The sequence below is a fragment of the Vigna umbellata genome, chromosome 1, assembly GCF_029865625.1.
Source record: "Vigna umbellata cultivar VRB3 chromosome 1, Vumbellata_1.0, whole genome shotgun sequence".
Classification (NCBI taxonomy): Eukaryota; Viridiplantae; Streptophyta; class Magnoliopsida; order Fabales; family Fabaceae; genus Vigna; species Vigna umbellata.
Window position 1 is genome coordinate 61,657,187 of NC_142165.1, and position 25,644 is coordinate 61,682,830.

Here is a 25,644-nt window from a genome sequence, read left to right on the forward strand (position 1 = left end):
GGTCTTCGATCACCTTGGATCGCGGCTTCCGTCGACGACAACCTCATGATCGGCCGTTCCGCAATGTGGCTGATTCTAGGGTTTTTTAGGGTAAAAAGGGATTTGACAGAGAGGCGAGAAGAAGACGGTTGTCACCCAGAGACAAACCCTTTCGGCGTCTTGTCAGACCCATTCTGCACGTCTTCCGCAACACTCACGTCATCCACGCGTCGTTCGGTTCTGCCTCCACGTCATCCAACCCAATTTCTATTCCCCAAACTTCAAGCTCCGAACGACCTTCGACCATTTCCTGGTCGAACACCAAGAACGAGCCGCACTCCGTTGTCGGTTCTTCATCCTCAAATACTCCAGCATGCGGACACTCGGCTCCACCAACGTTTGATCATTCGACCAAAATGATGCTCGGTTATTGAGCCTCCCTGACGTTCGGCAGCTTGGCCTCAACCATTCGGCCACCTGTCTCAATAACGTTCGTCCACTCGGTCCCCAATGTTCGGCCACCTGTCTCAATGACGTTCGGCGACTGGGCCTCAATCGTTCGGCCAATAGCTCTCATTGACGTTCGGCAATTTCAGCATGAGGCATTTCAGAATTCGGTCATTTGGACTCAATGACGTTCGGACGCTTGGCCTCCATCATTTTGCCTCAATCGTTCGGCCATTTGCGTCTCACACATTCGAGCATTCGTTCTCGCGGCCGTTCGGCCTAGAGCGTTCGGCACTTCGCTCATCATTGACGTTCGGCCTCACGTGCCACTCGGCCGCTCGACAACCTATGTGTCGAGCGTTCAAACAGTCCTCACGTTCGGCCTCACATGTCACTCGGCCTCTACCGCTCGACCATCCACGGCTACGAGCGCTCCAACATTCGGCCACTCGACGCCACTGATGTTCGGCCATCCGGTCTCAATGACGTTCGTCCTCTTGGCTTCAATCGTTCGGCCATTAGGTCTCACGGACGTTCGGTCACTTGTCCTCAAGCGTCCAGCATTCGGCCCTACTGATGTTCAACCGTTCGGCAATCCGGCCTCAACTGACGTTCGGCGTCGAGCGTTCCAACATGCGGCCACTCGACGCCAATGACGTTCGTCCTCTTGGCTTCAATCGTTTGGCCTCTTGGCTTCAATCGTTCGGCCATTAGATCTCACGGACGTTCGGTTACCCGTTGCCTCAAGCTTTGTAACATTCAGCCATTCGGCCAATCGCTTCATTAACGTTCGGCAATTCCCGCAGGAAGCGTTCGGTCATTCGGACTCACTGACGTTCGGCCATTCGATCTCTTTGACGCTCGGCCTCGAGCGTCCAGCATTTGGCCTAACTAACGTTCGGCCGCCAGGTTTACAACTCGACCCACCTATATACTTAATATTATGTATCTTACAGGTCACAAGAAACAATCAGCCCAAGACCGAGCCATCTTACTCTCTCAACCAAACGGCTTTATAACATAATTTATGTTCTACGATAATTTTCTAAATCCTGTAAATGCATTAATTTGTTTGGCTACTCTTTCTACAGTGCAGATAAGCACATCTTGTACGTAAAAGCGGACACCAGAGAGTTGTTCATGCTGAAGCACTAAAATTGGGGAACACTCCTAGACGTGGTAGATGTTCGCCCTAGAACACCCAGGCACATTGAATAAAGGGATACACTCCCGCTGGTAGATGTTCGCCCTAGAACACCCAGGTGCATTTGAACAAAGGGATACACTCCCGCTGGTAGATGTTTGCCCTAGAACACCCAGACCATCAAAACCTAGGGGACCATCCTCTAGCCTAGCTTATGTTCACCCAAGAACATCAAATTTTCAAACATTATGCCGTTCGACATCAAAGGTGTTCGACCTTTTGGTTTCAACCGCTCGACAATCCATGTGTACGAGCATTCAGGCGGCCGTTCGGCCTCAAAGGTATTCGCCCTTTGATTTCATCCGCTCGACAATCTATGTCCACGAGCGTTCAAACAGTCGGCCGTTCGGCCTCAAAGGTATCCGCCCTTTGATTTCATCTGCTCGACAATCCATGTCAACAAGCGTTCAAGCATTCTGCCGTTCGACCTCAAAAGCGTTCGTCATTTGGTTTGAACCGCTCGACAATCCATGTCCATGAGCGTTCAAACAGTCGGTTGTTCGACCTCAAAGGTATTCGCCCTTTGATTTCATCCGCTCGACAATCTATGTCCACGAGCGTTCAAACAGCCGGCCGTTCGGCCTCAAAGATATTCGCCCTTTGATTTCATCCGCTCGACAACCCATGTGTACGAGCGTTCAAACAGTCGGCCGTTCGGCCTCCCTTTGGTTTCAACCGCTCGACAATCCATGTGTACGAGCGTTCAAGCAGTCGGCCATTCGGCCTTAAAGGTGTTCGACCTTTGGTTTCAACCGCTCGACAACCCATGTGTACGAGCGGTCAAACAGTCGGCCGTTCGGCCTCCCTTTGGTTTCAATCGCTCGACAATCCCTGTGTACGAGCGTTCAAGCAGTCGGCCGTTCGGCCTCAAAGGTGTTCGACCTTTGGTTTCAACCGCTCGACAATCCATGTGTACGAGCGTTCAAGCAGTCGGCCGTTCGGCCTCAAAGGTGTTCGCCCTTTGGTTTCAACCGCTCGACAACCCATGTGTACGAGCGTTCAAACAGTCGGCCGTTCGGCCTCCCTTTGGTTTCAACCGCTCGACAATCCCTGTGTACGAGCGTTCAAGCAGTTGGCCGTTCGGCCTCAAAGGTGTTCGACCTTTGGTTTCAACCGCTCGTCAATCCATGTGTACGAGCGTTCAAACAGTCGGCGGTTCGGCCTCAAAGGTATTCACACTTTGATTTGAACCGCTCGACCATACATAGCCACGAGCGTTCAAACATTCGGTCGTTCGACCTCAAAGGTAGTCGTCCCCTTGGCTTCAACCGCTCGTCAATCCATGGCCACGAGCGCTCAAGTATTCGGCCGTTCGACGCCATTAATGTTGTCCATTCGGCCTCACATGCCACTCGACCTCTACCGTCCGTGTCCTCAAGCATTCAGCTTCTATGACCTTCGGCTATACAGCCTCTACCGCTCGGCCATCCAGGTCCTCACGTTTGGCCTCACTCGTTCCAGCTTTTTTGCCGTTCGGCTTCACATCATTTTGGTCCTTCAAACTCAACCGCTCGGTCATCCTTGGTTTGAAACGTTCAGACCACAGATGAGCAACAACCAGAAACACGCTCTCTAATACAGCGAATACAGCCTCCCTCAAACTCATAAGTCCTATAGTTACCACGTCCGTAAAACAGAACGGTTAACTCGGACTTGGGGGGCATGTTATGTAGTATTATATTTATTACATAAAATATCTTAGATATTTTAAACGGTTAAGATATTTATAAGTAACTAACCACATTTTTAGGTAAGGTGGTTATTTTTATTTTGCTTATAAATACAATGACAGGGCAAAAGTTCAGGTACGTTCTCTCTATGTTCTAGAGACCCTAAATAATATTTCAGAGCAGTATCATAATCACTCTCTTGAGAGCTGAGGCTCCATAACTCACATCTGACTTGAGCGTCGGAGTATCTTTGCAGGTACCTCCCCCTCCTTTGGAGAGTATGAACAACAACAATTGGAGAAGAGCAAGCGTCCCAGACAGCCAGGAGCAACAAAGACACACTGGAAAACATCTACACCGAAACACGATGGTTTTAATTCTGGTTGGGCCAATGGAATTGGGTTTGAAAGATTTACAATGCTTAACTTTATAGCATTATGTGGTACTAGTGTATAGCTTAGAAATTGATTTAGAAGTTGGTAATGCTGGAAAATATGGTCAATGTTTGAAGGGGTTTCACCCTACACCTTCAATCATTTCACCTGCACCTCTAAATTTTTACACAATACCTAAATTACCGCTATTTAAAACACTTTTAATATTTAAGAAACGAAAAGAAAGAATGGTCAAAGATTCTTTAAAAACAGCTTTGTCAGTTAAGAAAATTTTTGGCGCATTAGATATTTCTCTCGGATCTCATTCTCTCTATTCTCGTTTCCATTTGCTTCCTCTTCTTGCATTCTCTGGTTCCTAGCGCACACGAGCACACATGCAACTTTGTTTGGTATTGTTTGTGCAGTCACACAGCCACTTTCGTCCTCTTCGTTCGTCCATTGTGGTTCCTAAAGGTTGGTAGTCAAGCGTATTTCTTGCGCATAAAATCTGATATTTCTCTCTTGAATCGGATCTCATTCTCTCTTTCGATCCTGGCTTGGCTTTTTTTGTCTCGTTGCATCTCTGCTTTTAGGCAGACATAGACAGCTTCGTGTTCTTCTTCGTGGAGGTTGAAGTTGGTTTTGTTCATGCAGCCACACAACCACACACTGTCTCATGTTTCGTCATTTTCATCTTTTTCGTTCGTCCATTGTCATTGTCCAAAAGTTGGTACTTTCGTTTTTTTCATTTTTATAGCATGTTGCAATTATTGTAGTAGATTGTAGAGTTAGGATTTAGATATTAGAAGTTGTTATACACGAGGATTGATATGCGGTGTATCAGTTTTGTTGTATCAGACGTCAAAAAATAGATTCAGCCTCTATCGAATGTCGATATCTAATATAAGCTGAATTCGTTTTCAATCAGTTCATCGTATTTTGAAATTCGATTTAGCACATTCTTCATTTTTTTAGTTATTTAATGTTTTATAAACTTGCTGTTTAGATTTTTTATTATTATAAAATATTTTATTTTATAAATTTTAAATTTTTTATGTTAATTATTTTTATGGTTGATAATATTTAATTATTTCATAGACATATTTTTTTTAATAAATAATTATTTATATTTTGATTAAATTTTGTTGTTCTTAATTATTTTATATTTCTTTTATAGTTTTTCAATTTTTATTTTAATTAAATTCTTATATTTTAATTAATGAATTATTTATATAAATATTTGAATTGATTTTATTTATTTTGAATGAAATAATTTAGTTTGTAAATATTTAATATTTATTTTTAACTTTTATAATTTTATAGAATGTAAAGTTTTTTAATTGTAATAATATATTAATGAATTAATTAAATTGATTACATTTTTTTGTTTTCAATTATTTAATGTTTTATTTGTTTTATAGTTTTTTAATTTTTTTTAATCTGAGAATTCATTCAATAAGAATATTCACCCATTTAGATTAAATCACCTATAACAAAACAAAAAAACTAATATAATAAATTCAACATTTATAATTAAATTATAAAATCATAAATTAATACAATAAGTTATACATTTATAAACTTTTAAAAAAACACTAAAATAATAATACTTAAATCTACCTAAAAAGTTATTTAAAATTTTTATATGAATTTGAAATACCAAACTTTTTTAATAAATTAAAAAAATTCATACAATTTATTTTATACAAAAAATTAACAAAATAAAAAACTAATACAATAAATTAAACATTTATAATTAAATTATAAAATCATAAACTAATACAATAAATTATACATTTCTAAATAATATAATAAACTTAAAAATAATTTAAATAATTATAAATATACATTTTCTATATATAAAAATTAAACATTTAAAATGATTTTTTTATATTAACAAAATTAAATAATTATAACAAAATACTGGTTTTAGTAATTAACTATTTACTCTATATATACACTATTATAATTACTAAGAATAAATAAATATCTTTATATATATATATATATATATATATATATATATATATATATATAGATATAAATTTTTAGTCAACTTTCTGTTATATATTAAAATATTGCCTCTCATCTACATTTATATGTCAAGAAACAACAAAAAAATTAATAAATTACTTATTTTAAAATAAAATAATTTACATTATAAACAAACATATTCAAAATATATATTAGTAAACAGTCTTTAGAATTAAGTTAACGGTTTTATTTAATTTTTTATAAAACAAACCTTTTAATATTAAATGTTGTTATGATTAATTAATTATTGGGACAATAAAAAAGAAACAAATAACGATAAACATGCATTGGATATAAAAAATAAACACATAATGCATCAAATGTGAAAATCTGAAAGGGAAAAGTATCGGATTTTGATATCTGATTATAGGATATCAATAGAATAGGTAGATATGCTATCTTTTCTTTTAGATTTTCATATATTCCATACATACATTTTCATATAAATTTTTATTTTTTATTAAATTTAATAAATTCATACAAATTAGTTTTTAATATTAAAAATTATCTAATTAAACATTTATAAATTTATACAAATTCATACAAAAATTTAAAATTTATAAATTTATAAATTAATACGATATTTAAAAAAGAAACTAATTAAATATTTTACAAAACCTATAAAAACGTGAATCAGATGTGAACATCTGAAAATTGCAACATTAATAATGTTGAAATCTGATTCTTCCTTCATCAGATATTGAAATACGATGTTGTGGTATTTCAGATTTTTATACCCTATTCATATTTTTCTCCAACAACAATGTGAAATACCAACACAACATCATCACCTGCTGCCTCCAACCTCCACGTCTCTAAGTTACCTCCAACACTTCCAAGCTGCCTCAAATAACCTCAACAAAAATTCTCTCAAAACACAACAAAGAGAAGCTCAAATAACCTCAACAAAAATTCTCTCACGACAAAGGAGAAGAAGAAGAAATGAAATGGAGTGTGCATAACTTAAAGAGATGAAATGTCAACACCCAATTTCGTCCAGGTAAGTAAATATTTAAAAAATAATAAAAAATAAGATAATAATAATTAATGGTGGGTAAAAAGGGATAAAATAATGACTTATATTTTTGAAATGTTAGTTTAATATGGTAATAATTTGAATTAATATTATGCTAATAATTATAAACAATAATTAAAATAGTATATTAATATAATTTGTTGCATGAGGAAAATATGATTTTCTGACAATAATGATAATCAATGTTTTGAATATTATTTAATTTGTTGTCTAGCAAATGACTATTTCTTTCCATATTTTGTTTTATTGTCAATTAATTCACAATTAAGACAAGATTTCCACAATATTATAATGTGTGTATATAAATACGCACTCTGTTATATAGAAAAGAAAGAGAGAGAAAGAAAGAGGGAGGGAGAAATATTTTGAAATTATAGAGATAGCATGAGTACTGAAGAATATAGAGAAAAGTAAGCTCTCAGGTTGGAGGAACTCTGCCAAGAGATTATCAAGGGAGAACTGGCAGAATACTGAAACCTAAAAGATATGTCACCTCTTTTTTCTCTTCTTATTGTACACTCTGAGGTTTTTTTCTAAAGGTTTGTTTTTTTTCTTACACACAAATATTATTTTCTTTAGAATCATAATTTTTTTTATAAGTATGTGTCGGCTTACGGCCGCTTTCTTTCTTTTTCCCACCATTTTTAAATAAATAAAAAATGCAAAATCTTCAAAACCAAAAAAGATGTCAATTTTGTTAAACCAAATCTTTTTCGGATTCACTTTTCAAAAATCTAAATCAATTAATAATAATTTTTAACAAACTCACAAACCTTTTTCTACATAAAGAACTACGTGATCCCTGCTTGTCCATTATAAATGTATGTACGTAGGACCAAGGTCAATTCTTGTCGGATTCATAAAACAAAAAATACTTTTTTGTTTCTTAATAGCTTTATTTATTTATTTATTTTTTAGGGAAATTTAAACATTTTGAAAACCACGTCAACTTTATACATTTAGGCAGGCGCGATAGGGTGCTAATACCTTCCTTACGCGTAACCGATTCCCGAACCTGAAAATCTCTTTTCGTAGACCATGTCTTATTTTATGGTTTTTCATAGTTTTTCCATAATAAATTATGGTGGCGACTCCACAAATCTTATTTCTCAAACCCATTTGTTTTTTGGCTCGCCGTCTCGTCGCGATCCCGGGTACGACAGGGTGCAATTATAAGAATCTGTTATCAAGATTCAATCAACCTAGCACATGAGCCTACAACAAAAAATTCTTTGTGGGCCCCACATACATAACTAAAAAACATATACTTTAACACACATACTAATCTTTAAGTGAAAACAATCTTGCATTTTAGCTTTGGGCAATTTGTTTGATTTTATCTAGAGACGTAAACTATCTTTTATTTAGTTCCTTAATGATATATTGATCACTTTATTTGTAAAAATGACCTAGTCCAAAGTTGTTGTTTCAAACAATACCTAATGTTTAGGTAAGAGTAACTATTGATCAAAATAACAATGTTAATGAAAATGCTTTTATGTTCAAAGAATATTTAGTTTGCTTCTTAAAGTGTGAGTTTGTATAATAAAACTTAATCAAGTTGAGATTAGATGTAGTTTAGTCTATTAATGAACCAATGAAAAATCTAAAGCATAAATCATCATCTTTCTTTCACTATTTAAATTACATATTAAAGAAAATGATTTCTTTTTTCAAAGGTTTGCGAAAATATATTTAATAGTAAAAGTAAAAGTTATATAAAAACTGTGTTTGATTAATCATCGATGTTTACAACCTCTTCTTTTTATGACATCAAAATTTAAATTTCCTAAAGATTATAAATTTTTTAATACATATTTCAATTATCCTTTCTTTCATATTTAACCAGTTTTGAATTGTTTATAATTATATTTGGTATAAGAGCATATTATGTTGCATGTACCATAAATAAGACTAAGCGAAAACCAAGAAGCAATTTTATGAATTTGTAGTTGATATATAATTATTAGTATGATCATATGTAGTTAATATTCTTAATACGAAGAGACATATGATACTATCGTATGACTAGTCATACGTTACATTATGGACCATACTTTTATTTACTTAGACTCACATACTTTAAAATCATATAAGAATCATAAACTGAATTACGTGGCAAAAGGAAATAGACAAGTCAGTTAATGTTTTACAATTTTTAAGATAAAAAATACTGATTTACCTATTTTACCCATATGAAAGTATAAATTATGTTCTAAAAATACCATTTAAATCTTTTAGAAGGTAACTTGTAACAAATAGCAAATGCACAAGACAGTAAAAAATAAGAAAAATATTTTTTTAACGACTTTTTTTTTACCAAGTTTACATAACGGTGTAAACGTAATAGTGTGTGATTAGTTTATTTTAAATATTTTTTTAAAAATAAATTTATGCAGTAAATAATAACACATATTTTATTGTAAAAAAAAAATTGTTATAAAAAGTTGTTAGAAAATAAATAAAGACAGGGGCAGTCTAGGGTGCACCGATGCCATGTTGCCCCTGCAGGCTCAACCTGAAAAGGGAAGGGAAGGTAACCTGAAATTAATGCTTAAAATTTTGAAAAGAAAAAGAAAATGTTAGATTGGTAGCACACACTCTAAATATGGATGTCGTAACGTTCGGAATCATAGTGGGCATTATAATCCTTTTCTTAGTCATTGTTTGCTTCATCACAATCGAAGGCACTTGCAAGTCTCGCTCCTAATTCAACTCTATACTTACTTTCTCTTCTTCAATTCTTTCCGATTCCATGGCATTGGGTAAGAAGAGTGTGGATTATTTGGCATTCCTTTTCCTCTGTTTGGCTCTTCTATCGTGTTTGGATCTGGGAATAGCGCATCAGTCTCATTCCCATTCCCATTCTGGTTTCTGTGGATCCGATGCCCATCATCACTGTGAAGAGCACCATCACCATGACCATGACCATGACCATCACCATGCGCATGACCTTAAGGACAAGATTGATGGCAGGTCCAAGCTTCCCGAAGAGTTAGCAGAGGAGGAGGATATGAAGCTATACGGCTTCGGCTTTCCGCATGAACATGACCATCACGATACTTCAGAACTATCGGGTTTGGGTATGTTTACGGATTTTCACTCACGTCTTTCTCACCCTTCCGTTGTTTTTTTTTTCTTTTGTGTTTTCTACTGTGCGATAAGCCCTATTTGATGATTTCAACATTCGTAATTTCGAATGCACTCGTGTGAAGTAGGTCGGTGTGACTATTTGATTGCCAGATTAAGAGAATTAGATCTGTAGAAGCTTTGAGGGGAGATGTTGTCCTAGGTGATGTAGCTTTTACGTGCAGAGTGTGTAGAGGGTTTATAGACTGATGTAGAATGCTTTGTTGTCATTGTAATGTTGAAATGATGAAGCCTGTGCTTAGTGTAACTTAGGATAATTTTTTTAATTAAAATGATGCAATTGGGATTCAACAAATGTACCGCAGATACTTAAATAACATGTATAAAAGTCACCAAGTTAATTTCTTTGGCGGTAGATATTTCCCTACGAAACTTTGATTTTTTTTTTTGTTAATTTATGTTGTATCGCGTGGTTATTCAGTGAGAAATGACTTTATGGGATGAGGAACTACTAGCTGACCTCCAATTAGTGGAAAACTGTCTGTTTATCTCAGTTCTGTTATAGCAGATCGTTATGGTTTCACTTGTCCGACTGAAGTGCAATTGGATCAGTTCAACTTGAGACGCATACACTTTTTCAATACACATTGAAGTTGAATGCTCCTCTCCTCCATTAGATTGTGCATAGTTCTGTCTATTACAAGCAGCCTTCTTTTAGCTAACTTTTCATCTCAGTAACAGGAAAATAAAAGTCCCATTCATGGTTTTCTGGAAGGTTGGATATTCAGATTGTTTCGAATTTGATGTTTATGTAGTTCATTTGTTTTTGTTGTAGGCCTATGGTTGAATGCATTGGGCTGTTCATTTCTGGTGAGCATGGCTTCTCTTACATGCCTCATTGTCCTTCCTGTAATTTTTGGTAAGGAGATTTTTTATTTTTCATTTGGTACAAGTATAAATTATTTATTTCTCAATATGAAAGGCTTATTATGTACAGTAAACAAAACTGAATGGTCTGAATCATTCATCTATTTCAGTACAAGGGAAACCATCAAAGGCTGTTGTTGATTCATTGGCTTTATTTGGGGTCAGGTTTCTTCTACCTCTTTCTTTGGTTTCACTATCTTGAGTTCTCTTTTATTACTTTTCTTTCACTATGTTTATCAATTCTCTTCAGTTAAGTGTCTACTGTCTACTTTTTAAATTGATTGAAACTGGATCAGATCTAAGAAAGAAAAAACTGTATACGATGTATATTTATACTTCTAACTGAAGTCAGTATCAGCAATTCAGGTTAACAAAAAAAAAAATGACAATCTATGGAAAGAAATAAAGATAGCTACTAGCCAATCGACCAAGGGACCTTAATATCTCCAATTCTCTCTACATAGTTCTTTCATTGAGCATACAAAAGGGCTGACAAGCTTTGGCTAGCTGGATCTGCCTTTCTTTGACTGTCACTGAACAAATAAAATGGCTGACAAGCTTCAATTTTACTATAAGAGGATAACTAGTTAGCTTGATCTGTGCTACTTTTCCTTTTCTTTTCTGATTGCTGTTTGTTTCTTATTTTATCTATTAAAGTAGTCCCTAAAAGTTGTCATTATTCTAGAAAGCTCCTTTAAGTTGTGCCCAGTGAAAATTATTTTCCTGAATTCTGCATTGACACTATTCATTATGTTATTTCTGTGATCGATATGACTGGAGCTGGAACTTTGAATCCTGGTTACTTCACCACATGAAACTAGGACTGTAATTGGGTTATTGATGGCAAGCCAAATCAAAAAAAGGAACATAGAACATAAGAAATATGGTAATACTGTATTATTGGATCAAAAGGCAGAAGGGAAAGTGCAGGAAAAAAATTCCTCTTTGTAGCGCAAAGCTTCTAAAGAGAGCTATTTCTCTCCATCCATAACCAACTCCAAATAAAGGACTGGATGCCTCTCTCTCCTTGCATTCCCTAATATAACCTTTCCAACTATTTGGTCCCACATACAATGTGTGCGTCAGTCTCCCTAGCCAGGTCATCATTACCTCACTCTCTCATTCCTCCTTACATTCTCCAAATAATGGGCTTATTAGCAATTTGAGGAAAAAATACCAGTCTTTGTGCTTCTAGCAATTATGAACCATTTGCTTTTTTCTTCCTTTTCACAACAATGACAATGATTACTTGTTTCCAAAGCAAATATCTAATAATTATGTTTGCATTAAGTGCATCCAGCCCAAATTCATTCTATAAGAAACAAATCTAATCATCCTCAAGTATTCTCCATAACGTTTACATTCCTATTTCACTTAGTTCATTAATTCTTATATACATGCCTACTATTTTAAAGGACATCTTAGTGTGTGTTTTCTGTGTTTACTGCACATCTTTCTCTCATGTGTTGTTGATGACATTTCATCTATGGTACTCTTCGTTCTAAATGCATGATATGTGGTTGGTTTGATGTAGTTTTATGTATATTTAAAAATTGGAATATCTTATTTCATGCTATAGCACATCTCATGGTTTTTGTGTTTAAATTCTTGAAAAAATCGCTAATGGCATTTTTTTTTGTTTCTGGTTATCTTTGGTATTATTCTTCCTTATTTCCTTGTCATGATATTGTATACTTTTATATGGTTAGGAAATTGTGAGTGCCAGCACAATGCTAACTAGGAAAAGTTACTAAATTACCTTCTGTCAATAACTTTGTTAAAATATTTTTTTTTCTGCTTCATTTCATTGTCATTGACCATGTCTTTTGCAGGCAGGAGCTATGTTGGGGGATGCATTTCTTCACCAATTACCACATGCTTTTGGTATGAAACGCTTCAGAACCTGTTTTCTGTACGAGTTTTTGTATTTGTTGATTGGTTTTGTGTAATAAACAGGGGATCATTAGGAAAAGAATATTCTAAAAAATCTCTTTAGTAATTTGGAAACAATAACCTTAGAATCTTCACATTCATTTCACTAGATTTTATTTCCTTTTTCAATAGAATGTGATTATTACAAATAGAGTTGAGAATGTAATTAGCATGATTGTTATTAATATTATATTTCTTTATTCCCTCATTATTCAAGCTGGTAGCAAAACTCCTAATCTTGGGGTGTTTGTTTCTGCTGCCTCAGTTGCTGCCATGTCTGCCATTGTCCTTAAAGATGTACTTCATGTTCCAAATCTTTCTAATAACCTTCTGGCAGTTCAAAACTTATGAGTGAAACTGTTTTAGAACCTTCTTTCTCTTGTTCTCACAATGTTTTTCAAGATTTTGCCATGAGTAGGACGATTGAAATTGCCAAGGAACAAGTAGGGTTATATTGTCTTAAGAACTTGGATACCAAGGATAATATCAACATACAAATGACTTTCTTGTGTCTCCAATCTTGCATTATGTTTTAGTCCTCTCAAATTTAGCTTCTCCTTCGAAGTCTAAGACATCCATCGTTATGTTGCTTTATTTTCCAAAGAGTTTGTTGAGTCATTCATGTATGTCAATTTGCAAAGCATCATTGAGCCTCATATCCTCCTAGTAATACAAAAAGATCCTTTTGATTTGGTTCATTATGTTGTATGGGGGTTTTGCATAAAATTCTATAATATTTAGCGGGAAATAGTTTGCCACTTTTATTGATAATTATACTTGTGCCACATGGATTTTTCTCATGAAAGAAAATTTTGAAGTTTTTGTTATATTTGTAAATTATTTTGCATGATAAACACAATTTGGAAAGTCAAGTAAATGTTTACATTCTAATAATGGAGGGAATATGTAACCTATGATGTATTTAAATTCCTTTTCGAAACATTGTTTATGAGTTCACATGTGTGTATGCACCACAACAAAATGACATTCCTGACTTTTGAAACCTTTTCTTTCAAATGTTTATCCCTAAATATAATTGGGGACTGGTTTTCCTCACTATTGTCTAAATTATCACCCAATTATCGTCTCATGTTCTAGGTGGACTTAGTCCTATTAAATATATTTTTTCTTTCTTGGCAATATGTTCCTTTTCTATCTAGGCTCCACCGAAGGGCTTTTCGGTGTGTTACATTTGTCCATGTTCGGAATGAGTTTTATGAGAAATTAGATGAGTTGCTTAATGTATGTTCATTGGTTATACCTCTAATAGAAAGGGATATTGTTGTTACATTCTTAAAGTAGAAAGCTTTTTATGTCTATTATCGTCACTTTTCATGAAATCAAACCTTTTTACATGCATCCTCAGCTTCAATGGGAGACTTCTACAAATGCCAAGTCTTCTTGAGTTGTCCTTTATCCCTTTGGCACAAGAACCATTCTATACTGATGCTACTCTTGGTACTCTTGGTACATCTCTTGACATATCTCACATGCACTCTTCTGATGCTACTCTTGATAAGGGTAACTTTGTTCCTAAGTGAGATGGGATAGAATGTTAGATGAGATAGAAACAACCTAACTTGATCCAAGGACAACTCCAATCGTCTGAGTCAAGGGTAAGTGTTTATACTTTTGTTGCTTTAGAAACTTTTTTGAAGATTCCTTAAAAAATAATTGTGAAATTAGCCAAGATAGAAAAGTAGTAGGATGTGGACATATTTATAATGTAAAGTACAGATTTGAGGGCTCATTGAATTTTTAGGAAAGCGAGGTTAGTTGTTAAGAGGTATGTCGAACCTATGATGTTGATTATGAGGATCATTCTCTTATTTGTAGCTTATTTTGGTTGAGAGTTGCAATGATTTGATGTAAAAATTGATTTCTTGCATAAACATCTAAAGGAAGAAGTTTACATGGAAATTCCTCTAGTTTTTGGATCTATTGAAGAAGGGAATAAAGTGTGCAAGTTAAGGAAAACTTTGCAGAACTGTAGGAGTCGCCTTATGCTTGGTTTGATAAACTTACTCAAGCTATGATCTCCTATGGTAATCAACAAAGTCAAGATAACCTTACCCAATTCATCAAGCATTTCTTAGAAGGAAAACTTACTCTACTCTTGGTCTATGTGGATGACATGATTTTGCAAGTAAGATTGGTTGCAAGGCCCCTAGAGTTCCCATATAACAAAATCATATAATTAAAAGTGATGACGATAGTTATACAATGAATGAGGGCCAACCTGAAGGAGTCGTGTGGAAGCTTGTTTAGTTAGCCCACACCAGATCTAACATTCTTATGTTGTGAGTGTAGTTTGTGAGTTCATGCACGACCCAAGGGAGTGACATTCATACACTGTGAACATAATCTGGTAGGTTCAGCGGGAAGTATATGTTAGAAGGAATGAGGGTAACAGACAATTATAATTGTCTGTGAGGTGTGTTGTTCTAAACAGACTATTATATATAGTCTATACAAGGGTTATTTTCCGTAGTTTTTTTGGAGAAAATTGTAAGTGAAAGGAAGGGAGAGACAAGTTGTTAGGAATAAAATAGGAGAGAAGTAAAGGCCAAACGGTAAGAGGAGAGAAGTAACGGCCGAACGGGTAAGAGGAGAGAAGTAAGGGCCGAACGGTAAGAGGAGAGAAGTAAGGGCTGAACGATAACTAAACGGAGAGGAGAAGAAAGGCTGAGGAGAAGAAAGGCTTAGGAGAACTAGACCAAACGGTATTAACCGTTAAAGGCCGAATTGTTGTTTTAGTAGGAAGGAGCGCGGGAGTGATATTATAATGCGACACTATAAATAGTCTTCCTTGATTTCTGTTCATTAGGTCATTTCATTTTGAGTATAGACTGGGCATATTTGCCAGTCGAGGGGGGGTTTCAAGAACCCCAGGGGTTGCCGTCTGAGAGGAAAATAGACCATCGAATCACATTGAAGGAAGATGGACTTCAAATTCAAATTAACTCAATGCAGTTTGTGCGTGCAATGGAGGTGTTGTACACGAAACTCCATGAAAAGTACAGCGAAGTCAAGACTAAGAAACTATCTGATTTGGAACACCTTAACGAAGAACAACAACTTAAATTCATCAACTGCTTGTCCGCTGCAGAAGAGGTAATAGAGCACTTGAAGACCGAGAAGGAAAAGCTTCTTGGACAAGTCAATGATTTGAAAGTCGAGCTCGCTTCGCTAAAGGCTGCCAAAGACAACTAGTTAGCGGACTATCAGATGCTTTTGAGGAAGGAAAGCCACAAAAATGAAACTCTTTCTGAAGAAGTGGAGAAATTACAACAGCATTGCCAAAAAGGAGCACTCATGATTTGAATAATAGAAGAAGGATCGTAGCTGTAGATGACCAATTTAAGGCTAAGTTTAACAGATCATATGTAAGAACGACTACAAAACGTATAAGACAAAATGCTTTGAAGGACGACGCAAGGTTTATATGTTTTGAAAATGATCAAGTTAATTCTGTGGAGAGAGAGTCCATGCACACTGCCTGCAAGGAGACATCATCTGGTACGTTGTTGGAGCGGTAGCAAGGCTAATGTTTTATCAGGCCTTGATTTACAGTAAACTGGCCATGGGGACTGGCTTATTCCAGTTCTTTTTGAATATGCACTGGGAATGAAATTTTTCACTTATTGTCAAACTGTACGGATTTACCTTTCTGCAATACATCTATCAAGTGGCTACTCCTTCAATTTGTCATGGATTTGCAAAGTCCTTCAAAAGTGCTACAACCAAGGAACCAGCAACAGTAAGGGGAGGAGATACCCAAGTCTTAATACCATGGCAGCAAGGTGGATTGGAGGATGTCACCTGGGAAGAGGAGCATTAAGTCAAATAACAATTCCCTGACTTCAACCTTGAGGACAAGGTTGATTTTGAGGGGTGGAGTAATGTTAGGAATAAAATAGGAGAGAAGTAAAGGCCGAACGGTAAGAGGAGAGAAGTAACGGCCGAACGGGTAAGAGGAGAGAAGTAACGGCCGAACGGGTAAGAGGAGAGAAGTAACGGCCGAACGGTAAGAGGAGAGAAGTAAGGGCTGAACGGTAGCTAAACAGAGAGGAGAAGAAAGGCTGAGGAGAACTAGACCGAACGGTATTAACCGTTAAAGGCCGAAAGGTTGTTTCAGTAGGAAGGAGCGCGGGAGTGAGATATTATAATGCGACACTATAAATAGTCTTGCTTGATTTCTGTTCATTAGGTTATTTCATTTTGAGTATAGACTGGGCATATTTGCCAGTGGAGGAAGATAGGCTTCCTTGGGGGGAAATTACACTTGTAATTTTCTATACATTACAGAATCAATAATACATACATACATAATTTCTTTTTTGTTGTTCTAGTGTTTGAGTGAGAAGAGAGCATAAATTTAGGTTACTCACATAAAGTAACCTAACACAAGTCCTCTCGAAAGACCTGGGTTTTGTGTGTGTACCAGTCACTAGATACAGACCAAGCTGTCTGGTTTTCATAAGAAGATCATCCAAGAACCTCTCTTGGAGTTCTTTACAGTGTTAATAAAATCTGGGTACCTGTCATATTCCTTCAATATTTGAAGACAAGTCTAGGAAAGGGATTATTGTTAAAGAGGAGTGGACAATTAAATATGGAGCTATATAATGATGCAAATTATACAATGTATACTACATATATGAGGTCTACTTTACGATATTGAATGTTCTTGGGAGAAACTTCGTGATTCAAGGAAGGCTAAATTTGAGCCATGACACATGGGGTATGTGAATTATTGTGGTTGAAAATTATTTGAATGATCTTAAAGTGAAAAGTGAAGAACGTATGAGTCTCTATTGTTACAATAAATACATTGTTTGCATGCTTACACTCCAATTCAACATGATAGGACTAAGCACATAAAGATAGACTTAGACTTCATTAAAGAAAAATTGGATAATGGCCTTACCATTAGTTCTTAAGTCCCATTTGGGATTCAGCTATGAGATATGTTTACAAAGGGTTACCATGAAACGGTTTCATAATCTCACATGCAAACTGGTGAGGAGAAAATATTCTGTTGAGTTACAAGGATATATTAAATTATTACAAGTGTAGTGTTGTAAGATATTAGAAATCACTGTAATCATTAGTCTAGGGGATAGAGTTCTCTGTATAGATCCTCTTGTATTAACCCTTTACAATCAAGATCTTTTTTCCCCTCATATAATTAACCCTTTTCAAGTCGTCTAATAGATGATAATACTTCCATCTCGGTTCATTTCTGTTGGATGTTCTTGAATTGCCTCTTTTAGTTGCTATTGGGATTGCTTGTTTGAAAATAAATATGCACAAGCCTGCTGGAAAATAAATGTGACTATTTGGGTTGCTTAATAGTTATTGAGTATAAAAGAAGAAAAAAAATGTGGGAGTGGTAGCCATAAGGCAAAAATTAGTCTATGATTTCAAGTAATCTCGTCATGCTTGGTTTGGAAAATTAGTCTCATTGTTCAAACTTTTGGAATGAAACACAGTGAGGCACATTATCCAATTTTTTACTGTCATACTTTGTTCGGAAAATGTGTTTACTTAATTCTCTATGTTGATGACATAATTATCATAGGAAATGGTGTTACTAGAATGTCACAACTAAAGGAACACTTATGTCATCACTTTTGGATTAAAAGTCTCATAATTTTTAGGCATTGAAGGGGCTCAAGCAAAGGGAGGCATTGTAGTTTCTCAAAGGAAAGATGCTTTAGATATCTTGGAAGAAACAAGCATGACTAGATCTAGACCAATAGATAACCTCAAGGGTCCAAATATAAAATTAATGGCAAATCAAGGTAAACCTCTCTCAGCCTTTAGAGATATAGAAGACCAGTTAGGAAACTTATTTATCACACTATTACAAGACCTAATCTATCTTTTGCTTTGGGTGTTGTTAGTTAAAAGATCCTTGTATTGATCATTGAAATGCTATCACCCACATCTTAAGATACCTTAGAAAGGTTCCAAGACAAGGTCTGTTTTATGCAGATAAAGGGAATACCCAAATTTTTGGGTATTGTGATGCTGGTTGGGTGGAACCTCTTATGGATAGACACTCCACTAGAAGGTATTGTGTTCTCACTGGAGGAAATATTGTTTCATGGAAAAGCAAGAAATAAAATGTGGTTTTCTGATCTAGTGCTGAACCTGTATATAGGACAATGACATCTCTCACTCATGAACTTGTATGGGTGAAACAATTTCTTCAAGAATTAAAATTGTGAGATCCAACAAATGAAGATGTATTGTGATAGGTTCCTGAACTGGAAACCTAATCAAAGACTCTCTCACTCACCAAGAAGACACAAGAAAGAGAGAAAACAAAATATTATTTCCAGTAAGAGTGTCTGTACAGAAAGAATTCAGAGGCTTAACCCTCTTCACAGGTCATAACCTGTCTACAATCAATGTACTCAAAAACTGACGTCTAACTATCCAATCAATCTATTTATACAATTCCTCTGCCTTCTATCCTAATCCCCTTTCCGATTATATCCAAATACCCTATATCCTAATATATTGTGTTAACCAAGTTTTTCTCCACATTGCTTCCAATCCAGTGTTTCATGAGGGAACTAAACACAAAACTTGATTCTCATTTTTTCCATAAAACGTTGTCCAAGGAAATTTGTATTGAGTGTTTCAGATCCAATGATCAACTTGTTGATGTTAACAAAATCCTAGATTGAATTTATTTGTTCTAAGCTTTGTGCTTATAATTACCTAGATATAGCCTTTTTCTTGTACTTATGGGTGTTGTTGATGTAATTTTCTTCTATAAATGACAAAGATTAGTTGAGAGATAATAAATCTCTTAGATTCTTTTTTACATTATTTTAAGTCTTAAGTCCTTGTATGATGTGATGACATTCATGTTCATAAGTTCTATATTGTCCTTTGTATTTGTGGATGTGTTTGATACATTAAAGTATAATACAAGGAGAATATTACAAAACAAATACCTAAGTTACAAGACAACTTTTTGTACATTTCATTATTTGGTGTGTTTACTAATGTAATGTAATTTATTTAATGTGGTGAACATTAGTTGATAAATATTATTTGTGCTTGTTTTGAGTAAGATAAATTTCTCCATTTTAAATGTTTCAGAAGAAAAGGGGTTAAGGATGTAAGATATTGGATGTTGTTTACTTTACATAATTTATTGTGCACTTGACTTTCGAAGCAAGTTTTTATTTTATGATTTGCATAGAGATGCCCATGCTTGTAGCTTTGTAGGTTGATTTAATTCCTTTCAATTATTGTGTTTTTTCTTCCTGTTTTTTTAAGGATATCTTATCCTTTACCTAATTCTTCTGTCCCTTTCTCTTTGTAATATTTTTTGTGTAAAATATTATTATTCTTCGACATGATATGATTCTTTTACTGTAGGTGGAGAACACTCTCATTCCCATGATAACCATGAAGATCATCACCATGATGTTAGTCTTGGACATGGTCATTCACATTCTTTGGCCGATCTCTCGATAGGATTATCTATCCTTGGTTAGTAGTGATATGCTTGATGTTCTTATCGATCACGTTGATTATTATTCACTTTAAATTATTGGTCTTCTTTTGCTTTGACAAATTAGTTAGGCAATGTAGTCAAAATTGAGATCTTACTTAAGATTGGAAATGAAAGTATGGATTCTAAATTGGTGATTGTAACATGGATAGTAAGATCCTAGAAAATTTATGAAATCCATATATGCACACACTATATCGTTATATCTCACTTGAAATTGGTATTTGAACTTTAATTCAACATGACAAACAAAAAACAATTTGATAAACATAAAACACTAAGTCAATAGATGTAAATGCCCCATCTTAGTTATGTAAGAGTGACGCCTTCCTAGTTACAAAACCGATAGCTCCATCCTATTTCCAAATGGGAATACTATTCTAGTAGCAAAACAATAATCCATCTAAGGCAAATAATCTTGCAAGTTAAAATCATAATTGCAAGTGACCTTCAACTCATTTCTTCGTAATTCCACCCACTTCACCATTGAACTCTATTCTCTAAACCATGTTTGTCTATAGTTTCACCCTCCTCAACTTGGTACTAGAGCTCAATTTTCATCCAAATCCATGCTGTCTACTTCCAAACCTAATACATGCTCATCTTCCATAATCCTTTCATCATTGGATGGAAAATCATCAATGTTATTTTGAACTTGTTGTTTGCTTCTTTTTTTGCAAGTTTTGAATTACCCTTCAGAAACAACATCATTTATTGATAAGCAAGTAGTAAGCTAGAAATTTTATTCTAGAATTAAATTTAACTTACCATCTCAAAGGAAGATCAAACACCCTGACATCCGAAGGAACTACATGTTAAGTTCAATACGTGAATGACAAATTTTGGGAGTTCTAGAGCTCATCACTATAAAACCACCACCCATCTACTAGAGTCTATAAATTAATTGACTTATTACCCAAGGGACAACAAATGTATATAGCTGGATTTTTGAAATCATCAATTTGAACATCAATCAAAGTATTTTCATTCTCATTCTTCACCATCCTTATTATATATTTCTTTAGACCTTGTTTCGATTCCAAATTAGCTTTAAATCAAGAACATTAGTTGCTTTGATGGTTAAGGAAATAGCCTGCATCGTGTAAAAGCCTATGAAACTAAGCTATATTACATTTAGTTAGTTTTCTGTTTTCATTTTAAATCGCCCAACATTTGACCGACAATTTTGTAGTTTGCCACATTATCTGTCACAAAATGACCATCATTCTATTCCCCCTCCTCTTGAATGATGCTATCGATCTACTCAAGTTTTTTCAATTGCTTTGGATATTGCAGATGCATCTATGAACTTTAAAAACATAATTCCCTTTGAATTGTTCACTAGGATGTTTATTATTGTCTTTCTTTTCTTATAAGTCCCGTTATCAATCATAATTGTGCTTCCTATTTTTCTGAGTCATCCCTATGTGCTTAAAAAGTAAGTGATGTATTTTTCACTTCGTCCTTCAAATATTTGACTCTAATCACATGACAGAATGGATTTTTAAATTCAAGGCCATGCTAGAAAACCAAATATTGAATTCTTCACCCTTTGCCACATTGAAAGGACTTGAAAGGATTAATATGAAAGAAAGAAGATTTTTATTCAAATTGATTCCTTTGAAACAGTACATAGTCTCTATATATAGGGACCTCTAACCCTAAAGTAATATATCTGCAGATCTCTAGAATCTTCTAACAACTTCTAATAACTTCTATTAGCTTATAGTAATACATTTAATATTCTATTAACTTCTGGTAATGCATTTAATATCTTACGTACAACACTATCCCTCAAGATGGTGATATGATACCTATCATTCCCAACTTGCATGTGTGGTCATGAAATTGCTCAATGGAAAGACTTTTGTAAAAAAATCAGGTGGCTAAAGCCTAGATGGGACGTAGGAAGTAGTGATAAGGCCACTATCCATCTTGACTCTATCGATATCCCATGGAGATCATAACTTGAGTAAGTTGAACCAAACCAAGCATGTGGTGACTGCATGAGTCCATACAACACTTTCTTCAACCTACATACTTTATTCCCTTCATTAATAGGCGTAAAAGCTGGGGGAATTTCCATGCAAACCTCTTCCTCAATTCTCCATGCAAGAAAGCATTTTTTACATCAAATTGTTATAATTCCCAACCCAAATAACTTGCAAATGAGAGAATGATACTAACTATATTCGTGTTTTCCATTGGAGAAAATGTCTGAGTAAATCCTTTAGCAACTAAGCTTACATTGTAACATTCTAGTGTGCCATTAGATTTATACTTTACATTGTAACATTAGAGGAATTGGCTCTTACTCGAAAAAGGCACTATAACTATTCCTCTCAGAAGGCCATGAGGACTGCTACATCAAACACTAGTTCCATGCTTGCAAGGAACATTGGTCCCGATCGCATGAGGTACGTAACTCCCACACTGTTAGGTTTCTTCGGAACAAGAAACCAAATTTTCAGATTCAGTAAAGAAATAAGCACTCAAATCCTACTACACAATGTATTTAACACTCTAATTCTGAAAAACATAATACAAGAAAACATCCAACAGCTTCCAAGGGAAGAAGTTCCCTTCTACACAGGACAAGCCCTGTTCTGAAACAAAATACACTCCACCCACAGGACTAGAACACCCCCCTCCTTAAAAGACAAAAAATGCCTAACTACTAATTAAAACTTCCCCTAACTGTTGTTTAAACTCCTCCTAACTACCCCTAACCACTTCATACTAACTTTTATGTTTTATTTTTTCCAAACTATCTAACAATTGTGTACAAACAGTCAAATACATTACATATCCTATCATTACTCGCCGCCACAAAATAACCTTGTCCTCAAGGTTGTAGTCTAGAAACTGGTCCTTAATCGTTGCGACCAATTCCAATGTGACTGCCTCAAGGCTTCCTTTTGGCCGTTGGATTAATCCTTGAATCTGCAAAGATCTAACTTTGACAACATAATCTTTTCCAAATAGATGCTTAATAAACAATCTGACTCGGCTTCCAAAATCAATAAGTTTATTACTGGAGTTTGCTAGCAATCGATTTCCATAACAAATAAGTAACCCAAGACAAAAGGGAGATTGTCCAACTTTATTGTCCTTCTTGCATAGGGCCTGCCACTTTGTCAAGAAATACTCCCCCAACTAGTTTTCTGATGTTGGGTTTACAAGAGACACCAATATCTTGAATTCTTGGATGACTTTTTCCCCCCTCCCTGTCCTTGTTACTGCTGCCATCCTCTCACATAAAATTTCCACACTCCCAATCTGTGTTACTGCTGCCAAAGTCTCCAATAACATGTTTCCCTTGTTCCCTTCAACTATTCTTAGTTTAAGTGTTGCAAGATCTTCCCAAGAAAGGTTATGAGATTTCTGTTGCTAGGTATTGAACCCCTTGACTGCATTTTTCCCCAAGTTATTGATGGTTAGGTGTACTTTTACTGCTCCTGTGATGTTCTGGACTTCAAAAACATTTTCTGTCCCAGCACCAACTACCTTTGAACCATCTACACTCAAAACAACCTCATCTTTTACTTTACTCCCAGAAGTAATGGTTACAATGTTCCCACCACATTCAGCCTTCTTTCCTTTGTCTTCACCCTCCTTCACTGTTTTGACATATTCACCAAGACCTACCACACTATCCCCACTAAAACCAGCAACTTTTGCACTTCATTCTAAGAAGCAAGAGTCACAACATTCCCATCACAGTCTTGGTCTCCACCTTCCTCTTCACTGATATCCTTTTCTCTTCTTCCCACTCTATCTCCATTCACAGAACCTCTACTTCCATCTGATTCTCTTTCCATGTTCTTGAGTCTTTGCAAGATATCCTTCATCATATCTTCGAACCTTTGAAAGTTGGCCCTAGTTTCCTCTCCATTCTCCTCAAAAGCTCTCTGTAATGCACTCACACTACTTTCCATGGTGTTTGACTGATCCGACAGGTCGGACCAAATTGTTAGGTTTCTTGGGAACAAGAAACCAAATTTTCAGATTCAGTAAAGAAATAAGCACTCAAATCTTACTGCACAATGTATTTAACACTCTAATTCTGAAAAACATAATACAAGAAAACATCCAACAACTTCCAAGGGAAGAAATTCCCTTCTACACAGGACAAGCCCTATTCTGAAACAAAATACACTCCACCCACAGAACTAGAACACCCCCCTCCTTAAAAGACAAAAACTGCCTAACTACTAATTAAAACTTCCCCTAATTGCTGTTTAAACTCCTCCTAACTACCCCTAACCACTTCATACTAACTTCTATGTTTTATTTTTTCCAAACTATCTAACAATTGTCTACAAACAGTCAAATACATTACATATCCTATCACACACACACACAAGGAATGCCACTTCAAAACACGATTTTGACTACCTTGTAATTAAGTATATATTTTATCTTTATTCAAATAACTAATAGTTTTTGTTTGAGTATAAGAAATTTTCTTGTAGCCTTTTGAATGGGTGGTTGTGTTTGGAATTCCCACATTGACCAAATATGAGGTCAATTTACAATATATATAAGTAGCTGCAAACCTCACCTTAAAAGTCGGTTTTGTGAGGTTAAGTTAGGCTTAAAATCTATTGCATAATATGGTATCACAGCCATGGGTTAAAGCCTATCCTAGCAAAATTTGTTATTTGTTAGGTATATTGTTCTACCCACTATTGGGCCGCTATCGCACCACTCATTACGTTCGAGATGTATATGCCTCGATGTGAGGGAGGTGTCTTGGAAGTCCTACATCAACTAAAGATAAAACCAATTTACAATATATAAGTGGATGCAAACCTCATCTTACAAGCCGATCTTTTGAGATTTAATTAGGCTTAAAGTCCACTTCTTAACAGATGTGTTAGGAACCAAGAATTGAAAAGGAAAAGAAAAGAAAGTCTATATTGGATAGGATTAAAAAATTTAAGCAATAGGAGAGCACTATCTTCTCTAAGGGTTTCTCTTTCGCAAAGGATGTTTCCTTTCACAAAAAGCCAATGCTTAATTTATAATAACAACTCTCCCCTATTTACCATAGTATCCTCCTATTTATAGATATGATGGGCCTGACCTTGATATCCCTCTAAATGTTAACTATTATAGTTCCCTTTATTCTATATGCTAAAAATACCACTCCCTTATAATCAACCTTGCTATCAAAGTTGTAAACTAGGAATAATTTTCTCCAATACAGTAGGATTTGAAAATAGTTGTCTTCTCCAAGGTCCCACTATTAGAAGCAAAATTATGCCGCTATTTTTTCATGAGCCACCATGCTGCAGCACAGTTAATGCAAAAGATTTGCAAGCTTTCCCAAACACACTAGGAGCAAGAGTAGCTTAGTTGTGAATAAGGTGCAAGTCAGTGAAAACAGGATCTACAAAAACTTGAGC

At 35.3% G+C, this 25,644-nt stretch overlaps 1 protein-coding gene and 1 pseudogene across 1 annotated transcript in view; both read left to right on the plus strand.

Moving 5' to 3' along the window:
• The first annotated feature begins 9,230 nt into the window (after positions 1-9,230).
• The window catches only part of IAR1 (ZIP metal ion transporter family), a 34,336-nt gene continuing 17,922 nt past the window's right edge, over positions 9,231-25,644 (plus strand). Inside the window, exons 1-5 of the mRNA XM_088104001.1 lie at positions 9,231-9,827; positions 10,670-10,753; positions 10,872-10,921; positions 12,594-12,645; positions 20,098-20,211. Coding sequence (XP_087960127.1) covers positions 9,500-9,827; positions 10,670-10,753; positions 10,872-10,921; positions 12,594-12,645; positions 20,098-20,211 — 628 coding nt within the window. The 5' untranslated portion in view covers positions 9,231-9,499. The remainder of the gene's footprint in view (positions 9,828-10,669; positions 10,754-10,871; positions 10,922-12,593; positions 12,646-20,097; positions 20,212-25,644) is intronic.
• Positions 15,568-16,925, plus strand: LOC124831903 (uncharacterized; annotated as a pseudogene).